This window comes from Acinonyx jubatus, chromosome B1, assembly GCF_027475565.1.
Source record: "Acinonyx jubatus isolate Ajub_Pintada_27869175 chromosome B1, VMU_Ajub_asm_v1.0, whole genome shotgun sequence".
Taxonomy (NCBI): Eukaryota; Metazoa; Chordata; class Mammalia; order Carnivora; family Felidae; genus Acinonyx; species Acinonyx jubatus.
In genome coordinates, this window is record NC_069382.1 from 29543682 (window position 1) to 29570580 (window position 26899).

Consider the following 26899-nt stretch of genomic DNA (forward strand, 5'->3'; position numbering starts at 1 on the left):
TACATGGATGAAAATCAAGTGATCCTGTTCAAACAAACAGCAACTTGTATCTGGGCATTTGTGTTGGTAGAGATAAGCTTTCAAAGGAGAATGGATTCGTGGATGTTATGAATTACTGTGAATTTTCACTTGCAAAATTATCAGCCAGCTCTTGGAACTTGAGGAAAGGAGGAATCAAGAAAAGGAGGTGGACTCAAAAGTGCAATTTGGCAGGTGCCTGAGTGGCTCAGTCAGTTAATCGTACGACTCTTGATTTTGGCTCAGGTCATGATCTCACTATTCTTGAGTTTGAGCCCCGTGTCTGCTCTGTGCTGAAGAGCCTGCTTGGGATTCTCTCTCTCCCACTCTCTCTGTCCCTCCCCTATTTGCACACGAGCTCTCTCTCTCTCTCTCTCTCAAAATAAATAAACATTTAAGAAAAAAGTAAAGAAAAGTACAATTTTGCTTGATTTTGATGATGATTACCTTAAAGAAATCAATAACTGGATAGTATCTAATTATATTTTCTATTTGTTTACAGAAATATTTTTATGTTTTAATTTCCTAAGTAATGGTATGTATCTCTAAGGATGGGAGGGAGTTTGGAGATAATGTTTTGAGACATTCCCCACCTCGTTAGCCTTCTTGTCTGGCCCAGAAGCCCTTGGAGGGCTCTGAGCCAGTTGGAGCCTGAACAGGACCGTATGGAGCAGGGAGGGGATTGCTCTGACCCCTTTGGGAGTCTTCAGGTTTTCTCATCTCAGTTTTAGAGCGGGGCTGAACATTATAATAAATGCTATTAGTTTTGAAACATCCTTTCATCTGTTTGACTTCTCAAGTGATCTGCCACTTTGATCTCTTTGGTCTCATGATATGTAGAACTGTCCCGTTTCAGATTTTTAAAATTTTTATTATTTTCACAAATATTTGGTGTGGGATGCAATGCTTTATTTGTAACTTATGTGCAAAGTTATATAGAATTATTATGATTCCTAGACTTTTCTAGTGGGATCTGAGACATCAGATCGGAAGTTTGAAAATCAGTAACAGGGGCGCCTGGGTGGCTCAGTCGGTTGAGCATCCGACTTCGGCTCAGGTCACGATCTCGCGGTCTGTGAGTTCGAGCCCCGCGTCGGGCTCTGTGCTGACGGCTCAGAGCCTGGAGCCTGTTTCACATTCTGTGTCTCCCTCTGTCTCTGTCCCTTCCCCGTTCATGCTCTGTCTCTCTCTGTCTCAAAAATAAATAAACGTTAAAAAAAAATTTAAAAAAAAATGAAAATCAGTAACAGGATCAAATAAAATTAGTCTGTTTCCTCCCCAGTAACCATAAGTCATAAAAAAAAAAAAAACAGTTCTGCTTATAAAGGCACATGCAAGGTCAACTTCTTGGTTTAGTATTCTTCATTGTATGTCTGATACCAGTCTCAAAAAAAAAAAAAAAAATGGGAAGGGACATGAAGTGGAAGAAAACTCTGAATTTTTCATCAGCTGAATATCAGTTGTTTATCTATAAAATAGCAATAATTTTCTTGGAATAAGAAAAAGAATTTTTCCTACCACATGAACACATAGAAGCAAATCTTATGACTTAGACAAAAATGACTATATTGTACTACTTTCTCTTCTACCTATTTTTCTTCTAAAATAGTTTCTTCCAGGACTTTGGAGACGGATAGGGACTCAAGTCAGAACCAGTTTTGAATGCATTTTTTTTTCTTTTGGTAAATTGATGGGTAAAGAAATATAATTTATTTTCTTCTGGTCAGTGTGTTCACCAGGAGGAAAATATAGAAATGAAAATCTGTTCTTATACATAAAACATGGCTTTTGAAAAAATAGTAATAAGTCAAGCTGTTTTAAAAATTTGGAACCAAAACAGGAAAATTTTGCTAAATATTTGGAATAAAGGTATTTACACAATTTAGTTTATGCTCTGTTCTTTCATTTGAGGGTCTTTAAAGACCCTTAATGGCTCAACACCCATTATTTTCATTGAGGTAGTGTTATAACACATTCAGCACATTTCAAGAAGTGACGCCTTCTCTAAGGACATGCTAGACCCTCACAGTAGTGACTTCTGGTAAGGATGGTTTTATTGTCCTCACCCCTGTGACTCCTTTGCACGTGCTGATTGTGGTACCCTGGTTAATTTCAGATACCATCAGCGAAAATGGAATATGCTGAACAAGCACTTACAAACTAATGGCTCTTTATAGAACAGAGCTTTGGCCCTTCAGTAACAAAGAATGATTCAGAGGAAATGAGTTAATTTAACAAATTGCCAATTGCCCACCAGCACTCCTTGCAGAAGGATGATCTATGCAAGGTGCACTAAAAAGAATGTTTTCCTCATCTTTTTTTCTCCCCATTCTCCATCTCCCATTACCCTCTGGGGAGACAGTAAAGGTGGAGGGTGGAGAGCATAGTAAATAGAAAGTGTGACTGGTGAATGTTTATAGTGATTTTTTAAAGCTGGATTAAATCAATTTAGAGGTAAATCTTCAAAATGATCATTTCTTTTTTTCAAGGGTCTATTTATAATCTCGGTATCTTCGTTTGAGGAGCAGTGATACTGTCAGGCTTGCCTTCTAAAGGTTTACTAAGTTGTATAAGTAGCTTTGCAGGAAATGCAATGAAAGAATTTTTGTGTAATGGACTAGAAGATTCATCTATATGTCACATTTACAACATTAGAAACAAGTAGTCTCATATTTTATGATGAGACAGCCGCAGAGCAGCCCCACAAAGGGGTGGTTCAACATCTGTATTAGAAGGCAAGGTTTTATTTCCCCAGGCCCAAAGCAGTTTAGATTTGAGAGCAATGTTGCCTGCATTTCTGCACAATAAATCTGATTATTCCCCGCTCTATTTTGCCACTACTGTTACAAAATTAGTGGAATATGTTCAAGTATTTCTGCTTGAAAAACATCACTGAAATACAGTGCTCTTGTCAAGTCATGGTACAAACAAGCTCATGTTTATCATTTACAGGCAGGTTTTATTGGTCCTGGAGCATTTAGTCACTCCAACCCCTGTTCATCTACTGATGGCCAATAAAAGCTATAGGAAGTCTCATCAATGAAATTAGTAATCTGTGGGGACAGAGATGCATTAATGCCTGTCATTCTAGATTTGTGATCTTTGGGATATGCTTTTTATGACCATTGAAAATATTGGCTTGCCTTAATAAAATGTAATGTTGTTTCTGTTGTTAAATATATCTTAAAATGTGAACACAAAAATACTCTTTGATAGCCAAATGAAGTTTTTTAATTTAATAAAGTATAGCTTTTGGGAATAGCAATCAGTGTGTGATAAGTGACCACATATTTCAACTAGTTTCTGCTACACTTGCCAAAAACTGCTAAAATAGCAAATTTTTTGCTTTAGAGATTTATGGAAGTGAAAACATGCAAAGAACTTTAGGTATTTTTCCACTTTGTAATGGGATCTCCTTCTTGATCTCTCTTTATTGCCTGTCTCAATGTGCACCTGTTACAAATTGAAGAATTAGAACCAGGATGTCTGAGATTAAGATTAATATGTATCATTTTGTAGGCTGTAAAATCTTGTCAGATCTTGCTCAAATGTGAAAATTGTTGAGTTTAACCCAAACCACCAGCATCACCAATATATTGTTTAATTCTCTCCTTCGTATCATAGCACCTCAAGTTGGAAGAAATCTTGAATGGTTCCAACGCCAGCCCTACCCACCTTGCAACGAGTCCCAACTGTCAACTGGTCTGTGCTTTCTTCAGACCCGAGAAAATGTCCAACCTACCAAAGCTTACCCATTTTATCATTATTTAGCTCCACCAATTTTTTTCGTATATTCAGCTGAAAATTGCTGTTCCTATTGCAGCCAGTCTCTGCCCCCTTAAATATGTAAACATTCCATACATGCACCTTTGATATATTTGAAGACATACCCTTTCTCTGGATCCTTCTGCAACAAACACCAATGTCATCTACCTTTTCAGTATGGTAAAATTTGGGTCTCTTCACCAAGCAGATTTCTGGACACTGAGCAAGTTCCATTTTTCCAACATTCTTTCTACTCTGTTCGGGCAAGATGATTTCTTACTATGACTGAGTCAGCGGCATGCATGGTGGCTAAGTGAAATAGGGATGTTCTACGTCTTCTGGGCCTCCACTTCAGGGAGCCTGCTAGGAGTATTGGTAGCATATAGTTTGAAAGTTGCCCATGCATCTCTTCACCTTCTCCCCTTTAATTAACCCGCAGTACTCAGGAACTGTCGTCTACCTGTGGCGTTCGCGCTGGGAACAGAGCAGTTCTGTTGCAAATTCAGCCTACTTTGGGGACACCGGATGTGCTTTCACCTCCACAGTGTAGTGAGACCTGTACACGCGGAATATCGTTGAAAACCTGAATCTAAGGTTTTGTGCAGTACCTATCCCTGGACTGCGATGAGCTCAGAAACAAACCTTTCTGTTGGCAATTTTATTAACTCCTAAGGTATTATTGCCTTTGGACTTGAATCTTGAGACTATTGGTGCAGAGGAAGGAAGCAAGGGAGTGTGGGAGAGGAGTGGGGGTCGATTTTGTTAGCTTGAAGGAAGTTTTAATTTGAAAGTTTCCTCTACCCTCTTTGGTTCTATCACAGCAGAAATGGAGTGGAAATCCCTAAGGTACAGCAACAATATAGTGGTGTAGTTGTCATCTTTTTGCCAATTGGATAAAACCAGTTTTAGGACTGAATGAAAAAATTACAGCCCTGTGGTTTGTTTTTATGACTCTGTGTGTGTGTGTGTGTGTGTGTGTGTGTGTGTGTGTGTGTGATTGTACATCCTCTCCGTTAAAAAAAAAAAGCTTAAAATGTCATATATTGTTAGAGTTGCCTGATAAATTACAGGATGCCCAATTAAATTTTAACTTCTGATAAACAATGCATAATTTGTTAAAGTAGGTCCCAAGCAGTGCATCAGGCATACTTACACTAAAAATGAGTCATTATAGGAAATACAAATTTATTTGGGTATCCTATATTTTTGTTCACTAAATCCAACACTCTTCTTTCAGGTGAGGCAGGACAGCTAGTGAATCTTGATCTAGTAACTGAACTGTATTCCTCCTCCTAGAGAAGGAAACTGATGCCTGCCTTTGAGGATTATCTTTTAACTTTTAAGAAGTGAGGGCTTTTGATTCTTAAATGGCAGGAATCCCATCCCTTCTTGTTTAACCCACCCTGATGGGAGCCTGGGGCAAACAGAGAGGCCAGCATCTAGGATTCTCTTTGCCTAGGGGCTGTGGCTAGGTCAGAGAGAGGGTTTTACAAAGTGGTCAGAGTGGAAGGAACCTGAGGGTCAAGGAAAATAAGTAGGAGTGTGGTCCAAGCCAGGAATATTACATTTATCATTTAAGACAAAGGTTTAGTCATAGACTATAAAGTAGAGAATAGGAACCTGAACATGTACAGGATGGGAAGTATGACAGAAGAACGGCCTGATTTTAAGGCACAGGGGTGGAGTAGACAACCATGGATGTAAAGGATATAAATCAAGTTAAGAGGAATTTTCTTGCAGAGAGATGATTTAGCAAAATGAGGTAAATTGTACTGATAAAAGTGATCCAGACCAAGATTTGGAAACCTATACCAGCTTCACCAATAATAAATCTGTGTCTCTAATGAGTCTAAACTGATACCAGGGTAGTAAGACCAAAGGTTTGTGACTGTCAAGAAGAAGCTCATCTTAGATGAAAACTTTGCCAAAGATTCTTAGATGTGAACTGTGTTTATAAATAGATCCATATGTAGACATACATGTATTTGAATATTTTATCTTTCCGCCACTAGATAAATGAAATTGGTAAGGATATGAGTAGACAAACAGGAAAAAAACATAGAACCATCTTATTTTATCTGAGACACTGGTGATATGCTACTGAGCAAATCAAATGGAATCATTTTGGCACAGTGTCTGGGAAGAGACTTCTATGCGATGGCCAATTTGCTTTCTTTTTTAGTTAAACTTGAAAATTAATTATCTTTAAGTGTGTATGTATAGATGTGGCTGTGAATGTCATTTTCCAAGATTATAAAATTACAAGGTAACAATTTATTTTATGGAAAATTTGACCAACATTTTCACTTGGGAATGTTAGCCTTCAGTTATGACAAACACTGGAGGTCCTCAAAAAGATTCAAAAAATTCCTTTGGGGTAGTCCATGAAACCTGGAGATTGAAATTGTAAGGAACGATTGGTGGTTTTCTTTTAGAATTTTCTCAAATAACATTTCAGCAAATGTTAGTCTTATATAATTTGATTTAGTTGGTCATTAAAACTCATAGTCAAAATTAATCCTGTAGAACAGAATTTCAACAGAAGAAAGCTTTAGAAATGAATCTTTTTTGTTTCTTTGCAGATGAATGTTATTTAATTATTATCAAAATTAACATAATTTCAATTATTTGCTAGGTTTACAAAGTCCTATTGTGAAAACAGTTTCTTTCTTTTATTCTAATGATACTTGAAAATTCTAAAAAAAATAAAAAGCAATGCAATTTAAAGGAAAAGGTTTTTTTGGATAATTGGATGCAATGCTTATTCATCACTTGATAAATGGTATTTTTAATTCAGTTAATGAGAGTAATTTATAACCAATTATTACATACAGCAGACTTGTCATTCCATTTCTATAAAATAAACATATGCATTGATATATTTGTATTGGTAAGTAGTAGTAGTAATGAAATATTACCTAAAATAAGTAATAATAACATCCTAGGCTAAGAAAATTGTAGAAACTTTAGAGCCATGTCCTCTTTCTGTTTGTTTTTTTTTTAATTTTTTAAGTTTATGTATTTATTTTTGAAAGAGGGACAGAATGAGGGGGGGGTGGGCAGAGAAAGAAGGAGAGAGAGAATCCCAAGCAGGCTCCACACTGCCAGCATGGAGCTCAACATGGGGCTTGAACCCACAAACCACAAGATCATGACCTGAGCCGAAACCAAGAGTTGGACCCTTAACCGACTGAGCTACTCAGACGCCCTGAACCAGGGTCTGTTTCTAATCTTTTTTCATAATCTTAAGAGAAGGATGGGAGAAACAAAAGTCATTATATATAGCAAAGTGCTTCCTCAAAATTGTTTTCACAGCAATTCAGAAGAGAATGAAAAAAATTAATCAGAGATCGTTTCAATCAAATTTATTGTGAAATAAAGTGTTACCTTTGTGCAGGCAATAATGCACATTTTATATTTCATGGCCAACAGTATTTAGAATGATGTCACTGGATTTCTGTGCTAAATATTAAAATAATTCAGCTTTGAATTTTTCGTTAAAAATTACATTATAAAAACGATTTAGGTACAACCCCCTGGTATTTTGAAGCTATGTACTTCAAAACAAACAAACACATTAATTAAAAATAAGTCTGCAAGGTGCATGGTATTTGTGTTGTGTTTCTTTTAGAAGGAATGTGATTTTTGTTAAAATAAGTTGTTGCTGCAGCTGCCTTTCAGAAAATGAGGATTCTATATTAAATAATGCTTAACAGCAAGAGTATCTAAGACTATTAATATTTTTTTCTCTCAGTAAAAAGGAAAATGCTGGAGATTCTCTTCCTCTCTGCCCCTCTTCCCACCACTAACTTCTAAAATTATAGGTACAAAGTATGTTTTTAAGCTGGAGGGGGCACCATTTTTAAGTTTTTTTAAGTTTTTTAAAAAATTTCGTTGTACTTAACATACAGTGTTATGTTAGTTTCAAGCATACAATATAGTGACTCAGCAGTTTTATATATATCTCAGTGCTCATCATGGTAAGTGTACTCTTAGGGATCCCCTTCACCTGTCTCATCCATCCTCCCATCCCTCTCCCCTCTGGTAGGGGGAGTTTGTTTGTTCTCTGCAATTAAGAGTCTCTCTTTTGGTTAGTCTCTTTTTGTTTGTTTGTTTGTTTGTTTTGTTTCTTAAATTCCACATATGAGTGAAATCATATGGTATTTGTCTTTTTCAGACTGACTTCTCTCCCTTAGCAGTGTAGTCTCCAGATCCATTTATGCTGTTGCAAATGGCAAGGTTTCATTCTTTTGTATGGCTAAGTAATATTTCATTGTGTATATTCCACATTTTCTTTATCCATTATCTATCATTGGACACTGGGGCTGCTTCCATAATTTGGCTATTGTAAATAATTCTGCAATAAAGATAGGGATCCATTTATCTTTTCGAATTCGTGTGTTTCTATCCTTTCGGTTAATACCCAGCAGTGGAATTACTGGGTCATAGAGTAGTTCTATTTTTAATTTTTTGAGGAACCTCCATACCGTTTTTCACAGTGGCTGCACCAGTTTGCATTCTCACCAACAGTGCACAAGGGTTCCTTTTTCTCCACATCCTAACCAACATTTGTTGATTCTTATGTTTTTGATTTTAGCCATTCTGACGGGTGTGAGGTGATACTTCATTGTGGTTTTGATTCGCATTTCCCTGAATATAAATGATGTTGAGCATCTTTTCATGCATCTCTTGGCTGTCTCTATGTCTTCTTTGGAGAAATGTCTGTTCATGTCTTCTCTGTGGGAGCACCTTTTAAATTAAATATTCTTTCATTATCATAGGTAATCTGTACAACATAGTGACGTTATTTGTAATAAACTCCAAAAGGTTAAATCATCTGTGTTATACCGAAAAAAACCCCTCCTAAATAAGATTTCATTTCTTAATTTATATTATTTTATCATATTGTGATCTGCTATAATTTTGAAGGTATTTTAAATGTTCTCATATTTGTTTCTAATATGGTTAACACAGATTATTGAGAAAGGCCTTTGAAACAAAGTAAGTAAAAATAATGAATAGAAGGAAATTCCATCTCTAATGGAATCATGATATTGAGTATTCTAAATTATAGAAGTTAAAGATCTTGCAGAGTCAGACCTCATATCAGAAATTATTTTTTTTGTAATGTTTATTTATTTATTTTGAGAGGGAGAAAGAGCGCGCACCTACATGCTAGAGGGGGAGGGGCAGAGAGAAGGGAGAGAGAGACAGAGAGAGAGAGAGAGAGAGAGAGAGAGAGAATGAATCTTAAGCAGGCTCCACGCTCAGTGCAGAGCCAGATGCAGGACTCGATCTCACAACCCTCAGATCATGACCTGAGCCAAAATCAAGAGTAGGATGCCTAACTGAGCCACCCACATGCCCCAATATCAAGAATTCTTAAATGGAGATCTATGGGATAACTATGAATTGGCTTCAGAGGAGGGGTCTATGAAACCCCAGAATTGTATGCCAATTTTTTTTATCTTCAACATGTAAACAAAAATCCATAGCAGTCCCCAGATTCTGAAAGGAGTCTATGGCCCTCAAAATAATAAGAGCCACCATCTAAAACATTCAAAATACTTTAAAATAAATAAATAAAATACTCAAAGTACATGAATGGTGTGTTGGAGACACAGGGACTTGAGATCTGAGTTTGAATCTTAACTACAGTTTTTTATCTGTGGGACCTTGGCAAACTCCTTACTCTCCTGTGACTTTACTTTCTAAATAGGAGAATCCAGAATTTACAGGTTCTTCTGAGAGCTTTATGAGGTCATGTGTAGTTTTTCCCTGGCATGTTAAAGTCACTCAGTAATTGTTATTTCCTTTCCCTCCATGTCTGTCCTCCGAGATGATAGAAATAGTGAGCGGAAGCCACTAAGTGTTAACATGAAGCTTTAATCTCTGTTGCCTGTTATCACACATGGGTATATCCAACCTTGCATATAGGAGTCACTTCTTTACAGCAGCTTTCAGTTGTGCATTTTTATAATGGAAAGCAACCACATTAACTGCAGTATGGTCCAGGGTGACATTTGACACCTACATGTTTTTTTTTTTTTAATAAAGTAATTTAATTTAATTGCTTTTTCTTTTTATTGTGGAGGAAAACATAGGAATGTTAAGTATTCACTCTGCCGAAGCTTCCCTTTCTGCCCTCAAGAGCTTTTTTCAAGGATGCCAAACACTCTTCCTAATTACTTTTTATTGATTTCTTGACATTTCTGCTCAACATTGACTGCTTATTTTTAGGAAACAAAGGATGCTAAGCTAAAAATGTTGATGGCGCATTTGAAAGTACAAAGTTCAATATCTGAGTCATGTCTCTTACACGCTTTTGAAAAACTGTATACCGGCTTTGTTATGTGCCTCAGTTGTCTTATCGCACTGCTGAGAGAAATAGAAAATTCTGTGATTCTCGGAAGTCTTCCAAAGCTTGAATTTATTTTGAACAAATCTGTGACTTAACCTCCAATATTTCAGGTTAAAAATAAGTAAGTAAAGGCAGTCAACTGAATAAAAACTAGTAAAAAGAAAAAAATCTACTGAAATACTAAACAGAGAAGAGGCTAACGAAAATTAAGCATCTCAACTCTATGTTATACATTCTGATTCCGATTTTGCAGTCATATGCCATTAATTAGATTAACCTTTAATTATGTCTGCTACTGTCTAATTTGTAGCATTAGTTTTGTTAGGGACGGGTATGTTAAACAAGTCTGAGTAGATCTTTATATGTAACCTAACCAAAAGGAAGCTGTCCTACATTAGCTTATTAGAATAGTCCATTTCTGTATGAGCTGCTCATTTAAAATATTTGATTGTCACGACTTTCGACTGGGCGTGCTACCACAGGACCCATTTTTAAAACCTTCTTGTAGGTGATTTATATGTTATGTGAAAATGAGGTTAAAGAAAAATTAGCAGTCAACAAAATAAGCCTAATTTCAAATGTCATTGGAGATTATTTTTCATTATATATAACTTATCTGCATCTCTTCTAGATACACCTTTTTTTTTTCTTTCCTCCCTATGTGCTGAGTACAATCAGCTTTTAAATGATCTAGTGGTATTAATATTGCATCGAGATCAATCACAGATCCTATGCAAATATTAAATATTGTACAGGCATTATAACTAAATTTAGCATTTCATTTGGAATAGTTCCTGCTGCCATAACTCCCCAATGATGTGTATAACTCAGCATATTTATATTTGTATGTGCATTTCTAATATGTATGTGCGTAATTTCTCTTACTTTAGCTTCATAAACAAATAAATGAGGTAGTTTTTTCTAACTTTGAAATTATTATTAAATGAAAAGTAAATCATTTTCCTAAAAATAATTTTGAGGGGGCACCTGGATGGCTCAGTTGGGAGAGCATCTGACTCTTGATCTCAGGGTCATAAGTTTGAGCCCCATGTTGGGTATAGAGATTACTTAAATAAAACTTTAAAAATAATAATAATAATTTTGAAAAGGAAGACAAGGATAAATTGAATGGAGGTTAAATAGAATCCATTACAGCACTGCAGTATTGTGGCACAAAATTGAATTTCTTTTTTTTTTTTTAAGATTTTATTTTAAAGTAATCTCTGTACCCAACATGGGGCTCGAACTTACAATCAATCCCAAGATCAAGAGTCGTATGTTCTACTAACTGAGGCAGCCAAACACCCCACAAAACTGAATTTCTGATAACCTTCCAAATTTACATTAAACTGTTTTAAAAAAATTTTTTAAACATTTATTTATTGTTGAGAGACAGAGTATGAGCAGGGGAGGGCAGAGAGAGGGAGACACAGAATCTGAAACAGGCTCCAGGCTCTGAGCTGTCAGCACAGAGCCTGACATGGGACTCAAACCCACGAAACATGAGGTCATGACCTGAGCCGAAGTCGGACGCTTAACCTACTGAGCCACCCAGGCACCCCTACCCTAAACTGTTTAAGATCGATTTAGTTTTCTAGTTCTTAGGAAAGCTTAGCTGAAAAGATAACCATTTTATTCTGAAACAGACAGCAGAATACTAGATGATGTGGACTGAGCGTTTTTCCCTGAGTTTAAGACTAAAGACACATTGATTTGAATGCCATTGGCCTCCAGTCTTCTGCTAAGAGTGCATGATCTAAAAGTAATTATTTTAAATCTCTTTCCCTGACATTCAGTTTACAAACACAGGGAAATACTCAGAAAGTAATGCTTTCTGAAAGGTGGAAGAACTGGCCTTCTCTAAAAGCCTGTGGAAAAGATGTTGGTTTTTGTTGTCTGTTTACTTTTAACTACAAGGTCAGATACGCAGCCGTCGAATGAAAGACCCACGAGATCGGATGCTTCACGGGGCCTCGCAGTCAGCCTGCCTTGGGATCTCTCTCACATTATGTGTTACACTGAGCACACAGGCATGCAGCTCCCCCTCTTAGAGCCTCCTTTTCTCCACCTGTGAAAGGGTAAAAAGTTACCTATTTCTTAGGGTTGTTGTTACCACTACAAGGCTAGAATATCTCCCACTGTAGATATTTAATGACTCTCAGTCTTCTTGTGCTTTGCTAGGAGTTGTATTGCGTTTACCATACAGATAGCTGTTGAGGTTCTTCAGCATTTATTTCTCCTCCAAAAGAAGGAAGGAAGCAAGGGAGGCAGGGAGGGAGGGAGGGAGGGAGGGAGGAAGGAAGGAAGGAAGGAAGGAAAAGAAAGAAAAGAAGTGAAAGACACACCTTTACAACCTACAGCAAACATTATCAATGCCAAATACCAAAAAATATAATATGCCTAGAATTCTTCCATGCCTACAGTCATAAAATGTCTTCTCTGCTTCTCATTTCTTCTGTGCTTTTCCTTTACCTGTCTTGAAGATTACCTTAAGTCCAAGACATTGGGTAAACAGCATGCCCAGTAGAAATGGTAGCTGTGAGCCTACTTAATATACTTTTTTGGTGTTTAGCTCTTAGCTTCATTGGGATATAACATATGATGTGTCGTATTGTAGACTGTTAAGAATGGGGAGACGCGTATCTTCTGTATTAAGAAAGACAGCAGAAGCGTTGTTAAATTCCTAGGATGGCGCTACTTTTTAAGATTTCACATTAAGTTGGATATTGGACAAGAGAATTCACCTAAGTCATAAGTAAGCCAGACATGGTCTATTTCCTTATGAGCCAGTCAGGATTCTGATGGCTAAGTCTCCTGCATTTTGTAGAAATCATATCCCATGCAGGATTTCCGTAGACCTCAGCTGCAGCATGGGAAAGACTGAAGACAGTATTTCTAACTTTCATGATCCTAGGACAGAACAGTGCAGTCTGTCACAGGGAAAGATGACAATCCAATTTAATTTGTTGCAACCTTTTCCATTTTTCAATTTAATTCCCCTTTTTGGATAATATCTTTAGTGGCAGTTGCCTGTAAAGAGTTAGTAGCCTCATACCGGATGAGAACCAGGTCTTTTTGTTATTATTGTTATTATTTTTTGACAAAGGGATTGGAGGTAGGGAATGAGAGAAGCATGACAGGGAATTTAACATTCTTTGCCTGGTTAGCAGCGACAGCACACATTCTTCAACTTTTGAATACTTTTTAAAGCACTCGCCTCTCATTTTAAAGGATGCCTAGGGAATTGGGAGTGCTACGCATTGCAAGTTCTATATTTGGAATCAGTACAGATCCATGTCAACCTCTTAAAATGATGACTTCTCATCTAACTTTGAACATGTCATTTTACCTTATTAAGTCATCAGATTTAGCCGAGCCTGGAGGGTACGTTCTCGTTGTTATTTTGATTATAAAAGGCTCCTGACCATTTTAGGATAGTTAGAGCTAAGACTTCAGTGCCACCCCTGGTCTTTCTTGTAATCTCTTATGATAGTGATAGATTCCATCTGTCTGGACCTCTGCCCCTACGGCTCTCTGATCTAAGAGCAGTTGGAACTTTGTTCTGACCTCTTGCTATGCCTAGTCACAGTATCCTCTAAAACAGCGCAATAATTTTAATAAATCAGATATAATCATTATCTCTAGAATTACATCCTCCATGTCTTCTTTCGCAGAGTTGCTGAAATGGGCATCAGTGTCATCTAGAGCATGGAGAACTGGCCCCAGAAAACATGACTCAGTTCCTAGCTCATTCACCTTTTCTCTTTTTACCTTCACCTATATACTTGCTTTGGCTGTCTCCAGAATGTGATTCTCCATTTAACAGATCATCTTGCCCATGTCATTGGACGTTTTCCATTTCTTTAAGTTTCCTTATTGCGATGTTGATAGGAATATAGTTCTACATGGGAAACTCCAGTTTCATGTCAGGATCTGAAGCTAGACTTGACCATAAATTGCAGTTTGCCACCCTGTGAGCCCAAGGAATTTGGGACATTCAATGGGAAGAAAAAGAAACTGAGGAATGTAACCACCTTGAGCATCAAAAGTTCTCCAGTTGCAAAAAACCCTCCTGCGACCGCCTAAGGCTAATTTCTGAGGGATATTGCAGTCTTATTTACATCACAAAACTGGAATCTCAGACCTTCCTAGTTGATTGACCATTTAAGTCCCAAGAAGTTCCAAGATTTTACAGACCAACATCCTTCCTGTTCTCTCCTTCACCCCCATACATCCACCAGTTGACTACTTTCTGTTTACTTTGTGACATACGTGGGTAAGCTTTTTTTTTTTTTTAAATGTGTGTGGCCAGCATTTTTTGTGGATCTTACCATGGGCTTGCCAATGCCTAGTTCTGACTTCAGAAGAAATATTTTGATGCTATGTTTTCATTTATAATTTCCATCTGTTCATCCATGTGGGCTGCTTGTTCACCTTTGAACAGCTAAAATTCATCATTTGCAACTAAAATAATCCACAGATAAAATGGTCTTTGAATCCTGAAAACAAACAAACATACAGATAAGGCAAGGAAAGCAGGCAAACAAAACAACCAACCTGATATTTGGAAGCTTAAATTTGGCAAAGGATAAAATTAAGCTCAAAAAGTTTTCAAGAATAATCATATATTCTAGTAGTTTTATAAGTAATGAATTAACTGCTAATATTAATTGATTGGACTTAAAACAAAGGCCTAGGAAACAAAAATGGGGGAATATCATGAGATACCTTAATGAAGGATCGCGAAATACAACAGCTGTCTGCTGATTAAGATCCATTTATATTATCAACATTTAATTGTAGGTACTTGTGCTATTTCTGTAGAACAATGACTCACTTCCCTGAGTTCTTCAGACTTTGAGAAAAATTTAAGTATTAGAGATTTTTAATATAACATTAGGCATTAAGATACAAGGAAAAGATGGGGTGCGTGGGTGCGTCAGTGGGTTAAGCGTCCAACTTCAGGTCAGGTCATGATCTCACGGCTCGAGAGTTCGACCCCCACGTCTGGCTCTGCTGATAGCTCAGAGCCTGGAACCTGCTTCAGGTTCTGTGTCTCCTCTCTCTCCCCCTCCCCCACTCATGCTCTGTCTTTCTCTCTCTCTCTCTCTCTCTCTCAAAAACAATAAACATTAAAAAAAACTTTTTTGAAAGATATGAAGAGAAGGGAGCCTTTCAACAGAAAAGTGCTCTACCTGTGACTGATCTCTGTTAAGAGATAATTACATCCTAGGGATTGATCACCCAGCACAGCAAAAAGGTGTATAATGAAGACAAATCCCTGACTGTATTAATGAAAGTGTTTTACATTTCAAAATTCTTCAGAAGTAAGGATTTCTTAAGGAGAAAGACATGAGTAAAACAGAACTTTATAACAGAACAAGGTCAGAGGTGTGGTTTCTTCTCATTTACAAGATCTCTTTTGCCTGTTAGGGTGTCGTTTTGTGCTTAGAAATATAACCAGAAGCCTGTCATCTGTTAGCTCTCCCTTGGTGGGGTTCGGAAGCATAACTAACCCTGCACATGTCTCCTCATTATGGTAGTCCCTGGATTCTGTCGTTACTGAACTGGAAAATTCGATACTCCCTAGGTATTAGCAATGCCTGTTTGAGCAGAACTAGCAATGCAGATTCCCGCTAGACATATTGTTTGGCATTGCTAAGCGTTGGACTTCTTGAAAGCTTTTGGGTAAGTGACAAATCTCACTGAAGACATTTGACTCCTTTCCAGGAATTGTGTGCGGATGTGAGGGATTAAATTGGCAAAGTGGACCTGCTTTAGGATCTGGGTTTGCCCGCGTGGAGTTTTAGGCGGTTTTGTAGAGCTGTGGTTCCCTTACAGCTGGTACACGGAACAGCCATGATTCCCTGCTTTAAGCTGTTTTCCTAAGCAGTGTTGGGGTATGAAGCACCTTAGTAACGGATGGAAAGAACAACGATCTATATTAGTCACATACCTGCAGCATCTAGAAAAATGGTTTATGATTTAAAAGGGGGAAGACCTAAGCCATTCTGAATTATTATAGCTGCAAGATATGGAGGTGTTTTATTAGGCCATATATACAGATATCACCACCAAGAAAAACTAATAAATTATAACTAAGATGCTATGGATGGACCTTCTTAAAATTCTGTTTCTGGCAGTACAGGGAAATAGCCAAGCAGCTCTAGATAGGACTCTGACCTCTTACTCTACCTTTTTTTAATGATGTGCTTCAACAATGCCCTTGTCGGTTTCACTATAGGCAGGATGAGTTCCACTGAGTTTTTCCAAATGGTGTATACATACGCACATATAACGTATACACACACATACATACATACATATATATATGTATGTATATCTAAAGTCATATGTGTGTGTATGTGAATACAACAGGTAGACAAGATGATGATAGTAAGACACTAAACACATTGCTCTGGTTTTTAGAGATATCATGTACCTTGGAAAAAGAGTTCAATGTGTGCACCTATTTCCTTTCCATTGAACAACAACAATCAATGCCCGCAGTAGAAAAACAGGTACCTGTTACATTGGAGGGTAGAGGCCCAGAAATTAAAAACAAAACAAAAAACTTCCGAGGCTTTCAGGAAAGCCTCTTTAGTTCACAATGGAGTATAAAGGCATAGAATTTGCCTGTAATATTAGCTCTTTCACTGCTCCCATCTGTAACCTAAAAAATATATGCTCTTTAGAAAAACAAGACCTGCTATGAACTGTTATGGGACCAGCCAGTCCTTTTGGACTCAGGACAGAAAGGTTTCTTGAGGTGAAGCATTTCAAGTTATGTGTTTTTGGAAACATTTTATTCCTCTTCAGATTGGTCATGTATGAATGACAATAACACTATTGAAAATTGTTAAGATTTCCGTATGTTATTTGGTTATGTAGAAATTTGTGCTGGGAACCTAAACACTGCAGCTACACAGTTGAACACATCATGTTACAGAGAGGGGTGTTTTGCTAATCTGATCACCAACCTGGGAACAAGGTGCCCCTGGGAATTCTGGGAGAATATATCCACTGAAATTAGCCAGGTGTTACAGAGCAAGATTCATATATTCAAACATGCATTCACTGCTTAATTCTTTTATGTGCAGCACCCTTTTAACCCCGGTGAGGAAACTGTGGTGCTTATAGAAACAGAATCTGGCAATTTGTGTTTACAGTCATGACGCAAGTGCAGAATGGCTGTGATTTGGCTAAATGGTATGTAGCAATGTGCAGTCGGGGGTTTAAGGCTGCACAGGTGCCACCTAAGGGATTATCCAGGCTTCTTGTGTTCCAGAGCCACTCATTGCAAGGGCCTGGCTCAAACCTGAAACACTCAGAAGGTTATGTCTGCATGGCCCAGACCCCATCTTCTTTTTATACTCTTGTGGACGCTCCTTTAACTGAAAGTTTAGATTACTTAAAACTTTTGTCAGGAATCCGTTCCCATCGTGAAGGTGCTTCCATAACTTTGAGGAACCTTACTGCCTTGTCATCTGTGTAACATACAATTTTTTTTTAATTTTTTAATGTTTATTTAACTTTGAGAGAGAGAGAGAGAGAGAGAGCTGGGGAGAGGCAGAAAGAGAGGGAGACAGACTCTGAAGCAGGCTTCAGGCTCCAAGCTGTCAGCGCAGAGCCCAATGCGGGGCTTGAACTCATGAACCAGGAGATCACGACCTGAGCCAAAGTCAGACCTTAACCGACTGAGCCACCCAGGCGCCCCTGTGTAACATAATTTTAGGCCAGCTGTTATACTCTCTATTCTTAATGGGTTCTTTCATATTAACAGACATATGGTATGGTCATATTAGAAAAGCATCAGTCCTATATTCTTGGCTACAACTTTTTTTTACTTTACCAATGACTATCGAATAATGATTATTTCACTTTCTCATGTCCTCCAGTTATACTACAATTTTTTTTTATTCCTGGCTTATTGCATTGGTTAGAACTTTCAGAGCAATGTTAAATTACAGCATTGGTAGTCAACAAACTTAGCTTGTACTTTACATTAATGGAAAGCTTTCCTAGAGTCTCAGCATTTAGTATGATTTAAGTTGTTTGCAAAAAGTAGACACTTGTCGGGGTGCCTGGATCAATTAAGTGTCCAACTCTTAATATCGGCTCAGGTCATGATCTTGCAGTTCATGAGTTTGAGCCCAGCTTCAGGCTCTGAGCTGGCAGTGCAGAGCCTGCTTGGGATTCTCTCTCTCCCCCATCTCTCTCTACCCCTCCCTCCCCTGCTCATGTGCACACACTCTCTCTCCAAATATATAATAAACTTAAAAAAAAAAGTAGATATTTGGAGACGATATAGAGTACCATACCAATTTTGCTTTATGAAGACATATATCGAAAAGACTGAAATTGATATTTTTTTTACATTTTTAATTTTAAACATATATATGTATCTTTAAACATATACATGTAAACATATGCTAAACATGAAAATACAAGGAATAGTGTAATGAATCTCCATGTAGCCATCATCTGCTTCATCAGTTATCAGGTTTGTTTCATTTTGCTCCCAGTCACTTTTCTTCCTGTTATCATTTCAAAGCAAATTCCAGACATGTTATCATTTAATATATAAATATTTCAGTATGCATCTGTAAGAGAGAAGGACTGTTTTTAAACATAACCACAGTATATTTGACACATACCAATTAATGATAACCCTGGAGAAATATTAATTATCTAATCAGTGATCAGATTTCCTGATTCGATATCAGACATTTATAACTGTTTGAATCAGGATCCACTTAAGTGTCACGCATGGTGAGTGGTTTATACGTCTCTTAACTCTCTTTTAAATGTGTCTGTATTTTAGATTTTTCTTTTCTTTCACCTTATTGGTCTGCCTCTAATTCTAGCTGTCTTTGTCTCTTTTTGCTCCTTTAGTTTAGCTTGGAAGAAACTGGGTTATTTGCCCTGTGGAGTTCTCCATGGTCTGGGTTTTGCTAATTGCATGCCATGGTATCTTTTAATGTGTTCCTCTGACCTGTGTACTTCCTGCAAATTAGTAACTGTATGTGGATGACTGATTAAATTCAGGTTTGATTTGGGGAATAAGAATATTTGATAGTTCTATAGAAATTGATTGTTAATCTCATCAAATGTTGATTCAGTATCTATTGCAATGACCATATGGGTTTTATTTTCTGATATGCCATGATTTTTTTAATTGTTGAATACGATAATGAACTTGCCTCCTACTTTCTATCTTCTGACCTTTCATCTACTTTCATTTCTAAATGTATTTTAGTTGATGAATAAATTAACCTATGTCATTAAATGTCACATGGTAATTTCAGCAGCTTACTGAATAACCGAATCCTTGATCAGTCCTCTTTGTTCTGATTTGTTTTGTTGGTGCTCAAAACTTTGATTAATTTTAAAATTGACAGGTTAACATTTTCTATATTGACATGACCTTCTCCCAACCAAGTTGATACTAGTAGAAAATGCAGAGTACAGTTAAGAATGTGTGCCTTCTGCATTTAGCCTGAGGAGATCTATAGATGTATCAAATTAAGCCAGTCAGATGGACTGCTAATATTTGCTTTGCAGGCTACAAGGATTTTACTCCTTTAGAATAGGTATTGATGGAAAAACGTTCAAGGGACAGTTCAAAGCTTTGTCAACTCCCAGCTATGGAAATCTTCTATAAAACCATAAGTGATTAGTAGAAAATATATTTCTGGAGTTGACTTGTTAGCTAAGGAGAGATTATTGTTGGCTTTGTAAGGAAGAAAATGTAGCTCCCTTGTAACTCCAACCAGCCAATGATCCACTGTGGGAAGAGACTCACCCTCCCTCTTCTTTAGAAAAATCTATGACATCCTATAAAGTATTTGTCATTGAGATGTTGCTCTAAGAAGTAGTAGCCTGTGATTACATTGTATCATGAGTGAAAGGCACTGTCAGAAAAAAGGAAAAAAAGATAGCAACTTGTATGTTTGAAAATAACCTTTCTTGACAATTTTATTTTTCTAAGGATAACACTATCTCATGACACCAAATCATTTGCTCAGCAACTGCTGGGAACGTAGAATCTGCTTTCTGTTTAGCTACAAATGAGATCAGTGTTACAACAAAAATTATAATTTTGTTTTATGAAGAGAAACACCCAAAGGTCACTTTTCATTCTGCTGAAGAAGGAAGAAATAATATTAGGGTCTGTTCAGAGAGCTTGTAAGACAGAGAGGAATTAAAGGCAATCTTATTAACCTACTTAGGCCTCAGTATGCATTTAACAAAACAGAAAGGAAGCATTTCCTAATTCACTTGTGTGACCTTGGGTAGCCTTCCCCCGTCCACCTCTGAACTCTTTGTTATAGGTATTTTATTCAAGACCACAGAACCATTCTTTTGATTTGATTTGTACCCTCTTTTTAAATATGGGATAAATTATATAAGATATGGTAAAGTTCTTTCTTGTCCACCATTCTGTGTGTGTTTAAATGATACCAGAGCCCAAGTTCATCATTTATAACAATTAATCTCCATTGTCCCTTGGCATCAACTTGTTCCTTGGACAAACTCTTAACCTTATGGGTAGTCTGTGAACCTCTAAGTACTTCTAGCTTATCAGCTAAGTTCCCAGGTCCATAAAGTGAGATGCCCTACTTCTACTGTAGAAAGTTCTGGGTTCATTTATGGTCTCATGATGCTCCTTCTCTGGCTGCCATTTTTGTTTCTTTAGCAGATTTCAGTAGAGGAGAGGCCAAGGACGTGGTTCCCTACTTTAAATCACTGTATTGGCTCTGGGAACCTCCAAGCCAGTACAGGGTGGGTTTTTTTGGTTTTTTTTTTTTTTTATCTCCTCTTGTCATTTTTTCCTTTTCAAGAATTTATTTGCCATTCAGCAAAAGATTGAATTACTACCCAGAAAAACATGCCAACCCAGAATGACGGTGCTTCAGTAGTTCTGAGTCTGGCTCTCCTCTTTTCCTTTGGAAAACCAGTGACTCTCCCTTCATTCCCTTGTCATCTGCAGAAGCTGTATTAGGTAGCACAGCTTTTCCTGCTCCACTTCTGTTCCAGAACTTCATTTTCAGGAGCTCCACATAAGCTTTTTTCCCCTAGTGGGACTTTGAAGTGCTTCTAGCACTTAATTGCAAGGAGCTGTATTCCGAGCAAGAATAATAATAATTTTCAGGATTTTTTTTTAAAAACTGGGAGTTCAAAGAGCACAAAAAGCATGCAGATTTCTAAATTCAGAGCCATTGAAGATATCACAGGTAAGGTTTTCTTTAAAAAAAAAGAAGAAGAAGAAAAGAAAAACAAACCTGTAATGTAGTGATTGACAGTTTCATATTAGAATATGAAAATTGTTAAAATTTGTGTATTTCATTGAGGAAACTGCATAGAATTATTTAGTTTAATTTTCTGCAAGTAAAGTTTTTAGGACAATTCAGAATTGTCCTAAAATCTGCTAATAAGGATTCATTCACTCAGGGAAGACAGGGTCTAAATGATTGCTCCTTGGGGTAAACCCTACATCTCCCTAATCCCTGCTAATTGTCAAAGAAGAATAGAGTGGCTTCTTATCAGCAATTTGCATTTGTGTAATGGCCCTGGTCTGTTGGTGCTGTCTACTTCACTGATAAGGAAAACACCACATAAAACAAGCAAGAAAGTAAGCCATCCTTTCCAGCATTATTTTCTTTTCAGCCTGCCTTGAGCAAAAAGAGCCTGACGTTCTACAGGAAATACTGTGTGATTCTGTGGGAAAATATTTAGTGATGAACAGAGAATACTTAATTAGTCCTCAGATTTTTATTGTGTATTTATAAAAATGTGCAATAATGTGTGATTTCCAAAATGTGAAGTTGTAAACAGTTTATATCATGTCCTTCATACTATGATCATCACACTATTTCTTTTATATTTTATAACTTTAAACTGTTATAATAACAATATCATAAGTACATTTAATTCAGTAACTTAGAAGTTGGGTCAGAAATATTAAAGAATTTTAAGAGTCTTAAAAGTTGAAAATAATCATACATTTAAGATGGTTTTCTTTTAGCTCAAATTGTTCTTCAACTTAATTTATGGGCAAATTTGGTGGTTATAAGTCATTAATAAGCAGTTATGATACAGTTACAGTAGATTATTGATATTTACTTAATGCCTTACAATTATGCAGTGGTTGCCTCTGCAAATTAGACAATCTCTCTTCATATTTTGTACAAGAATAATTTACTAAGAACATTTGAGGCTTGATTATATATCCTGAGTCTGGACTTTTTGTTTTTCCACATAGATATTAACAGTATCATATATTTGCATGCAGCGTTGCAGCTGACAAAGTACTTTATCACACTTCCCAACAGTCCTGTGATAGCACATTTTACAGCTGAGTTTACTGAGGCAGGTTAGCTAGACAAGAGTCACAGCTAGTAACTGGTAAAATTGAGCCTGGGATCTGATTCTTCTCAGCTAATGCCAGTGTTCGTTTCGTTTCATTTTCTCTATAAAGGTATCCTTTTAGGGAGAATTGTTCACAATCTTACAGTTTTTAACCCCAGTAACTCTAGTTGTTATCTCTATGTCTTGTGCATAATAGACAATCATTAAAGAATTGTAGAAGGGATGAAGGAAGAAAGGTAGGAAGGAGAGAGGAAGGAAGGAAGGAAGGAAGGAAGGAAGGAAGGAAGGAAGGAAGGAAGGGAAGGAGGGGGAAGGAAGGAAGAAAGAGAGAGAGGGGAAAGGAAGTGAGGAAAGAAGGGAAGAAGGAAGGCAGGCTAGAAAAAAGGGAGCCCTATTATGAGGGGCAGGATTTGAGGAGTCTGTAAATGGTGATCTTAGTCCGCAAATCCTTGGCTAAGTCTGAGAACTGTCCAGCCTCCCTGGGGATGGTCATTAGTCCTGACCTATAGGCCAGGGGAGACCAGGTCAAGAGTGAAACACTCCAAAGTACATTCTCTGGTAACAAGTTACTGCTTTATTTATACTTTCTTCCTTATAGTATTGCAGTTGCTAACATCCCAAGCAAAGTGTGTTTGGGGTAAAGTGTTCATATAAACGGCAAGCATAAAAGTAGTAGATGCATATTTTGCAGTGTTCCTAATTGCAGTTCATTGTGATAAACTCCCAGTTACAACAAACTAGTCACAAAGTGGTGAGAGGCAGGATTTTTTTTCTTTTTTTTCCCAACTTTTTATTTAAATTCTTGTTAGTTAACATACAGTGCAATATTGGTTTCAGAAGTAGAATTCAGTGACTCATCACTCGCATAGAACACCCAGGGCTCATAGTAACAAGTAGAGGCAGGCTTTATTAAGTACCGAATAGGTGAGATGTACCTTCATTTACTTCCAGGAGGAACTATGAGGGTCTTCTTTTTCATACCAAAACACATTCTATCTGCCAAACTTTTAGCTTAACCTCTGATACAGTCCTCCCAGCTCCCCCAGAAAGAAGGTCGTTGCCATAGCTAGGTTTAAGAACCTCCTTTGTTGCATTAATTTCTGGCAGAATTACTAAATGGAAACTGACTTAGCAATACAGCGTATGTGAGCCAAGGAGAAAGGATATCGCTGCAGAATTTATAGATCTGCTTAAGACTGGCTGCGCACTGTATTGAACTAAGAAGAATGGAAGGAAACCTGGCAAAAATGTGAAGGGTTCATATATCACCATCTCCATCCCAGAATCTTCTGACAATTACATCTTATTCCTGTGTTTGGCTGTTGGTTCAGAACAGCTGTACCCAGTCGGCTGACACTTAGCATCACCCAGGAGTTAATTACTGCTTTACAATTCCACGATCATTTTTGTTCCTGCTTCGGCTAAAGGATAGAAGTGCTAAACATAATAATCCATGATCATATAAGCTAGTTGCTACTTCATTTTCTCCCAGAATTATTTAACCATCAAATATCCCAGCTTCAAGTAATGACCTAAGAATTGTTCAAATGAATGTGTCATAACTTGGTGCTGCGGGATAATCGTTTCACGGGGGAAATATTTTTGAAAAAACAAAAGGGGTGTTATTTCTGATTTTAACATACATTTATTAATCTTATTTGTCTTAAAGTCCAAGGAATATGTACGAGGTATCTGTCTCTTGCTTATGTCACTGCTCATCATTATTGTTAGTTTTCTAATTAATATGGAGTGTCTACTCTTGGGGGGCTATGATGGGTTAGTTGTTGTTAATAAAAGCCTCAAGAGCCTGGTGCTTGGGTGAGGGGTAATCCTTAGCAACCTGTCAGGGACCACGCAGATCAGCTGGAGGCTCAGAATTTCTCGGTAGGAATGACTGGTGACAGCAGACTGCAGGTGGTCCATTGAGTACTGTCACCTGGGGCAGCAAGGAAACCAGGCCCAATTTGTCATCCCACAGGATCCTGTCAGCAGTTGAAAGTCTTAAGCACAAAACCTTTAGCATTTAAGGCAAATTTTCTCCTTGTATCTTTTAAAAGTAATTGCCGCGGATGGAAATATTAATACATCACATGCAAGCAAACAGTTGTTCACTTGAAGATATAGTATTAGATTAAAATTATGTTATGTGATGTATAGAAATGTTGTCTACTCTATGACTTTACTAGACGAAATGATGCCAGTTACATCCCCCTCTACCTGACAAAGATGTGAGAGTATAGCTGATAATACAGGGTAAAATCATTCTCCTTGGTTCCTTTTGTTTGGTGAAGGATACCTTGAAATGCATTTTGAAAGGCCTTTTTGTTGGAGTAATTAAAAAATTGACGCAGTTCTTAATTATTCATAATAATGATCCAAGAGTACCATGGATGTTTGAAATCCCCAGATTTCCACTGGTGAGATGCTCATCTGATTGATAAACACCTTCCCTACTTACCCAGTAATAATACCTGCTGTTACTCACTGTGTGCCCGTGCTATGCCAATTCCTCTACCTAGGTTATTTATGATCCCTATGACAATCCTGTAAGAGTGCCATTACCATTGTTTTCAAAATGGGAAAATTGCATTCTGGGTGGCTAAGTGACTTGCTCAAGGACACAAAACTAGTACGAGATGGGATTTGAACCAGATCTGTCTCCAAAGGGCAAATCTGACTGTTCTTTGCTGTTTACTCCTAAAAACCATGCTGACAGTAGAGAAATGGTCCAAAAACATGCCCTAGATGGGAGGATGCAAGGGAACAAAGGCCTTGCATGATTTGGAAACTGAATAATCAGACGTTGAGTATTTCTATCAGATAGAGTAAAAATCAGAATTGGAGAAGTCAAAACCAAAACGAAGCAAAATGGGGACTTACAACGGAAATGAAGAAGAAAAATCAAAGAAAGTGGAAAACTAATACATGAGAAGTGAAATAAAAGCAAATAAGGGCATCTGAGTTTCACATGCAAATGATAAAATGGAAAGTGATAAGGAAGTCAAAGAATCACTGAGAATGAGTCAGTAGACAAGGAAAAAATTTTGTCTAAAGATACATATATATTTTTTCTTTTTCCTGAAAGAGTCAATAGGATCTTTGTTGGCTTACCATAATGCTTCTGCTTGTCACCCTGATAATGTCAGTCATGAACATTACGTAAATTAGACTGTTTGGGGTTGAGACTGAGCACTGCATGTAGTGTTCCTGATGGTGTGAGTGGGGAGAAGTTCTGGTACTAAATGCTCTTGAATCTGAGGACCAAGAGCTTGGGCTTCATTTAATCCATATGCTGAATGGTGGTGGCATCATTTTCACATCGCTTTCACATAACTGAAGTTTGACAGGTGGATATCAAGCTTACCACAGCTGTAAACCAAAATTAAGACTACGGTGTCTACTCCTGATTCAAAATGGATAAATTTTGTAGTGCTATTATTGTCCTTTGCAGTAATACTAGACTGTCTTTCCATTTCCTTAAAAGTATGGCAGCAGACATTCAACAGTCTTCTTCTGAGTGGAACGGAAACTTTGAATAGAATGGCCCCTAATCTGTATGTTAATATACATACAACTAATAACATATAATTTTTTTTATTAGAAACAAATAAGCCACCTTGTATTCTTCTTTGATACATATATCTAAAAACTATAAGGTCAATATGCATATAAAATGTAATTTCCAAATTAAATAAGTAGATGCCATTCAAAAATGATATTGAACATCAGTTGCCCTGACATGACTTTATATCATTACCTTTGAGCCTTCCTGGAAAATATATTTTATTTGTGATAGGTCTTTTCTCTTCCAACTTCCTTAGAAGATAAAATATTGGTTATAAAAAATGTTAAGCATTTTTTCTATTTCATTCTAATTAAATTAATTAACTGCAGTTACCCTTTGATAATTCTATTCCATTTAATTACACCCAGAAAGTACCTTTCTTTTTTGCTGTCGTTTGTTAAACCTGAAAGTGACGTCCGTCACACTTTCTGCGAACTCTTCCTTTTAAGAGAATTTAAGAGTAAAGGCTGTTTAGAAGAGGGAAAGACACATGTAAACGTTCCCCTTCTTTATCTTCTATCCAGCTACATCTACGTCAACAACTGGAACAAGCCATCTTGTAAAGTGTGCAGAGAAGGAGAAAACTTTCTGTGTGAATGGAGGCGAGTGCTTCATGGTGAAAGACCTTTCAAACCCCTCAAGATACTTGTGCAAGTAAGAACGAGAAATCCTCTGTGTGGCTTATGTCCGTAATGACTGCTTTCAGACAACTCCATGTCTCATGTCTTGTTGTTTCTTTTCCCAATTTTGTTGCGTTTTGTTGAATAATGCTGTTTTATTTGTAGAGCATTTTTGAAAAGTTCACACCATTTGTCATC

The 26899-nt window shown here is 37.2% G+C and overlaps 1 protein-coding gene across 16 annotated transcripts in view; it reads left to right on the plus strand.

Moving 5' to 3' along the window:
- The window catches only part of LOC106966574 (pro-neuregulin-1, membrane-bound isoform), a 222131-nt gene that overhangs the window by 159304 nt on the left and 35928 nt on the right, over positions 1 to 26899 (plus strand). For 13 of the 16 annotated variants that reach the window (XM_027077339.2, XM_027077338.2, XM_027077340.2 and 10 more), the window contains one exon: positions 26606 to 26735. In XM_027077339.2, the coding sequence (XP_026933140.1) occupies positions 26606 to 26735 (130 nt within the window). Of the gene's footprint in view, positions 1 to 26605; positions 26736 to 26899 lie in introns of those variants that run through there. The other 3 variants (XM_053216391.1, XM_053216392.1, XM_027077345.2) reach the window with 2 other exon arrangements.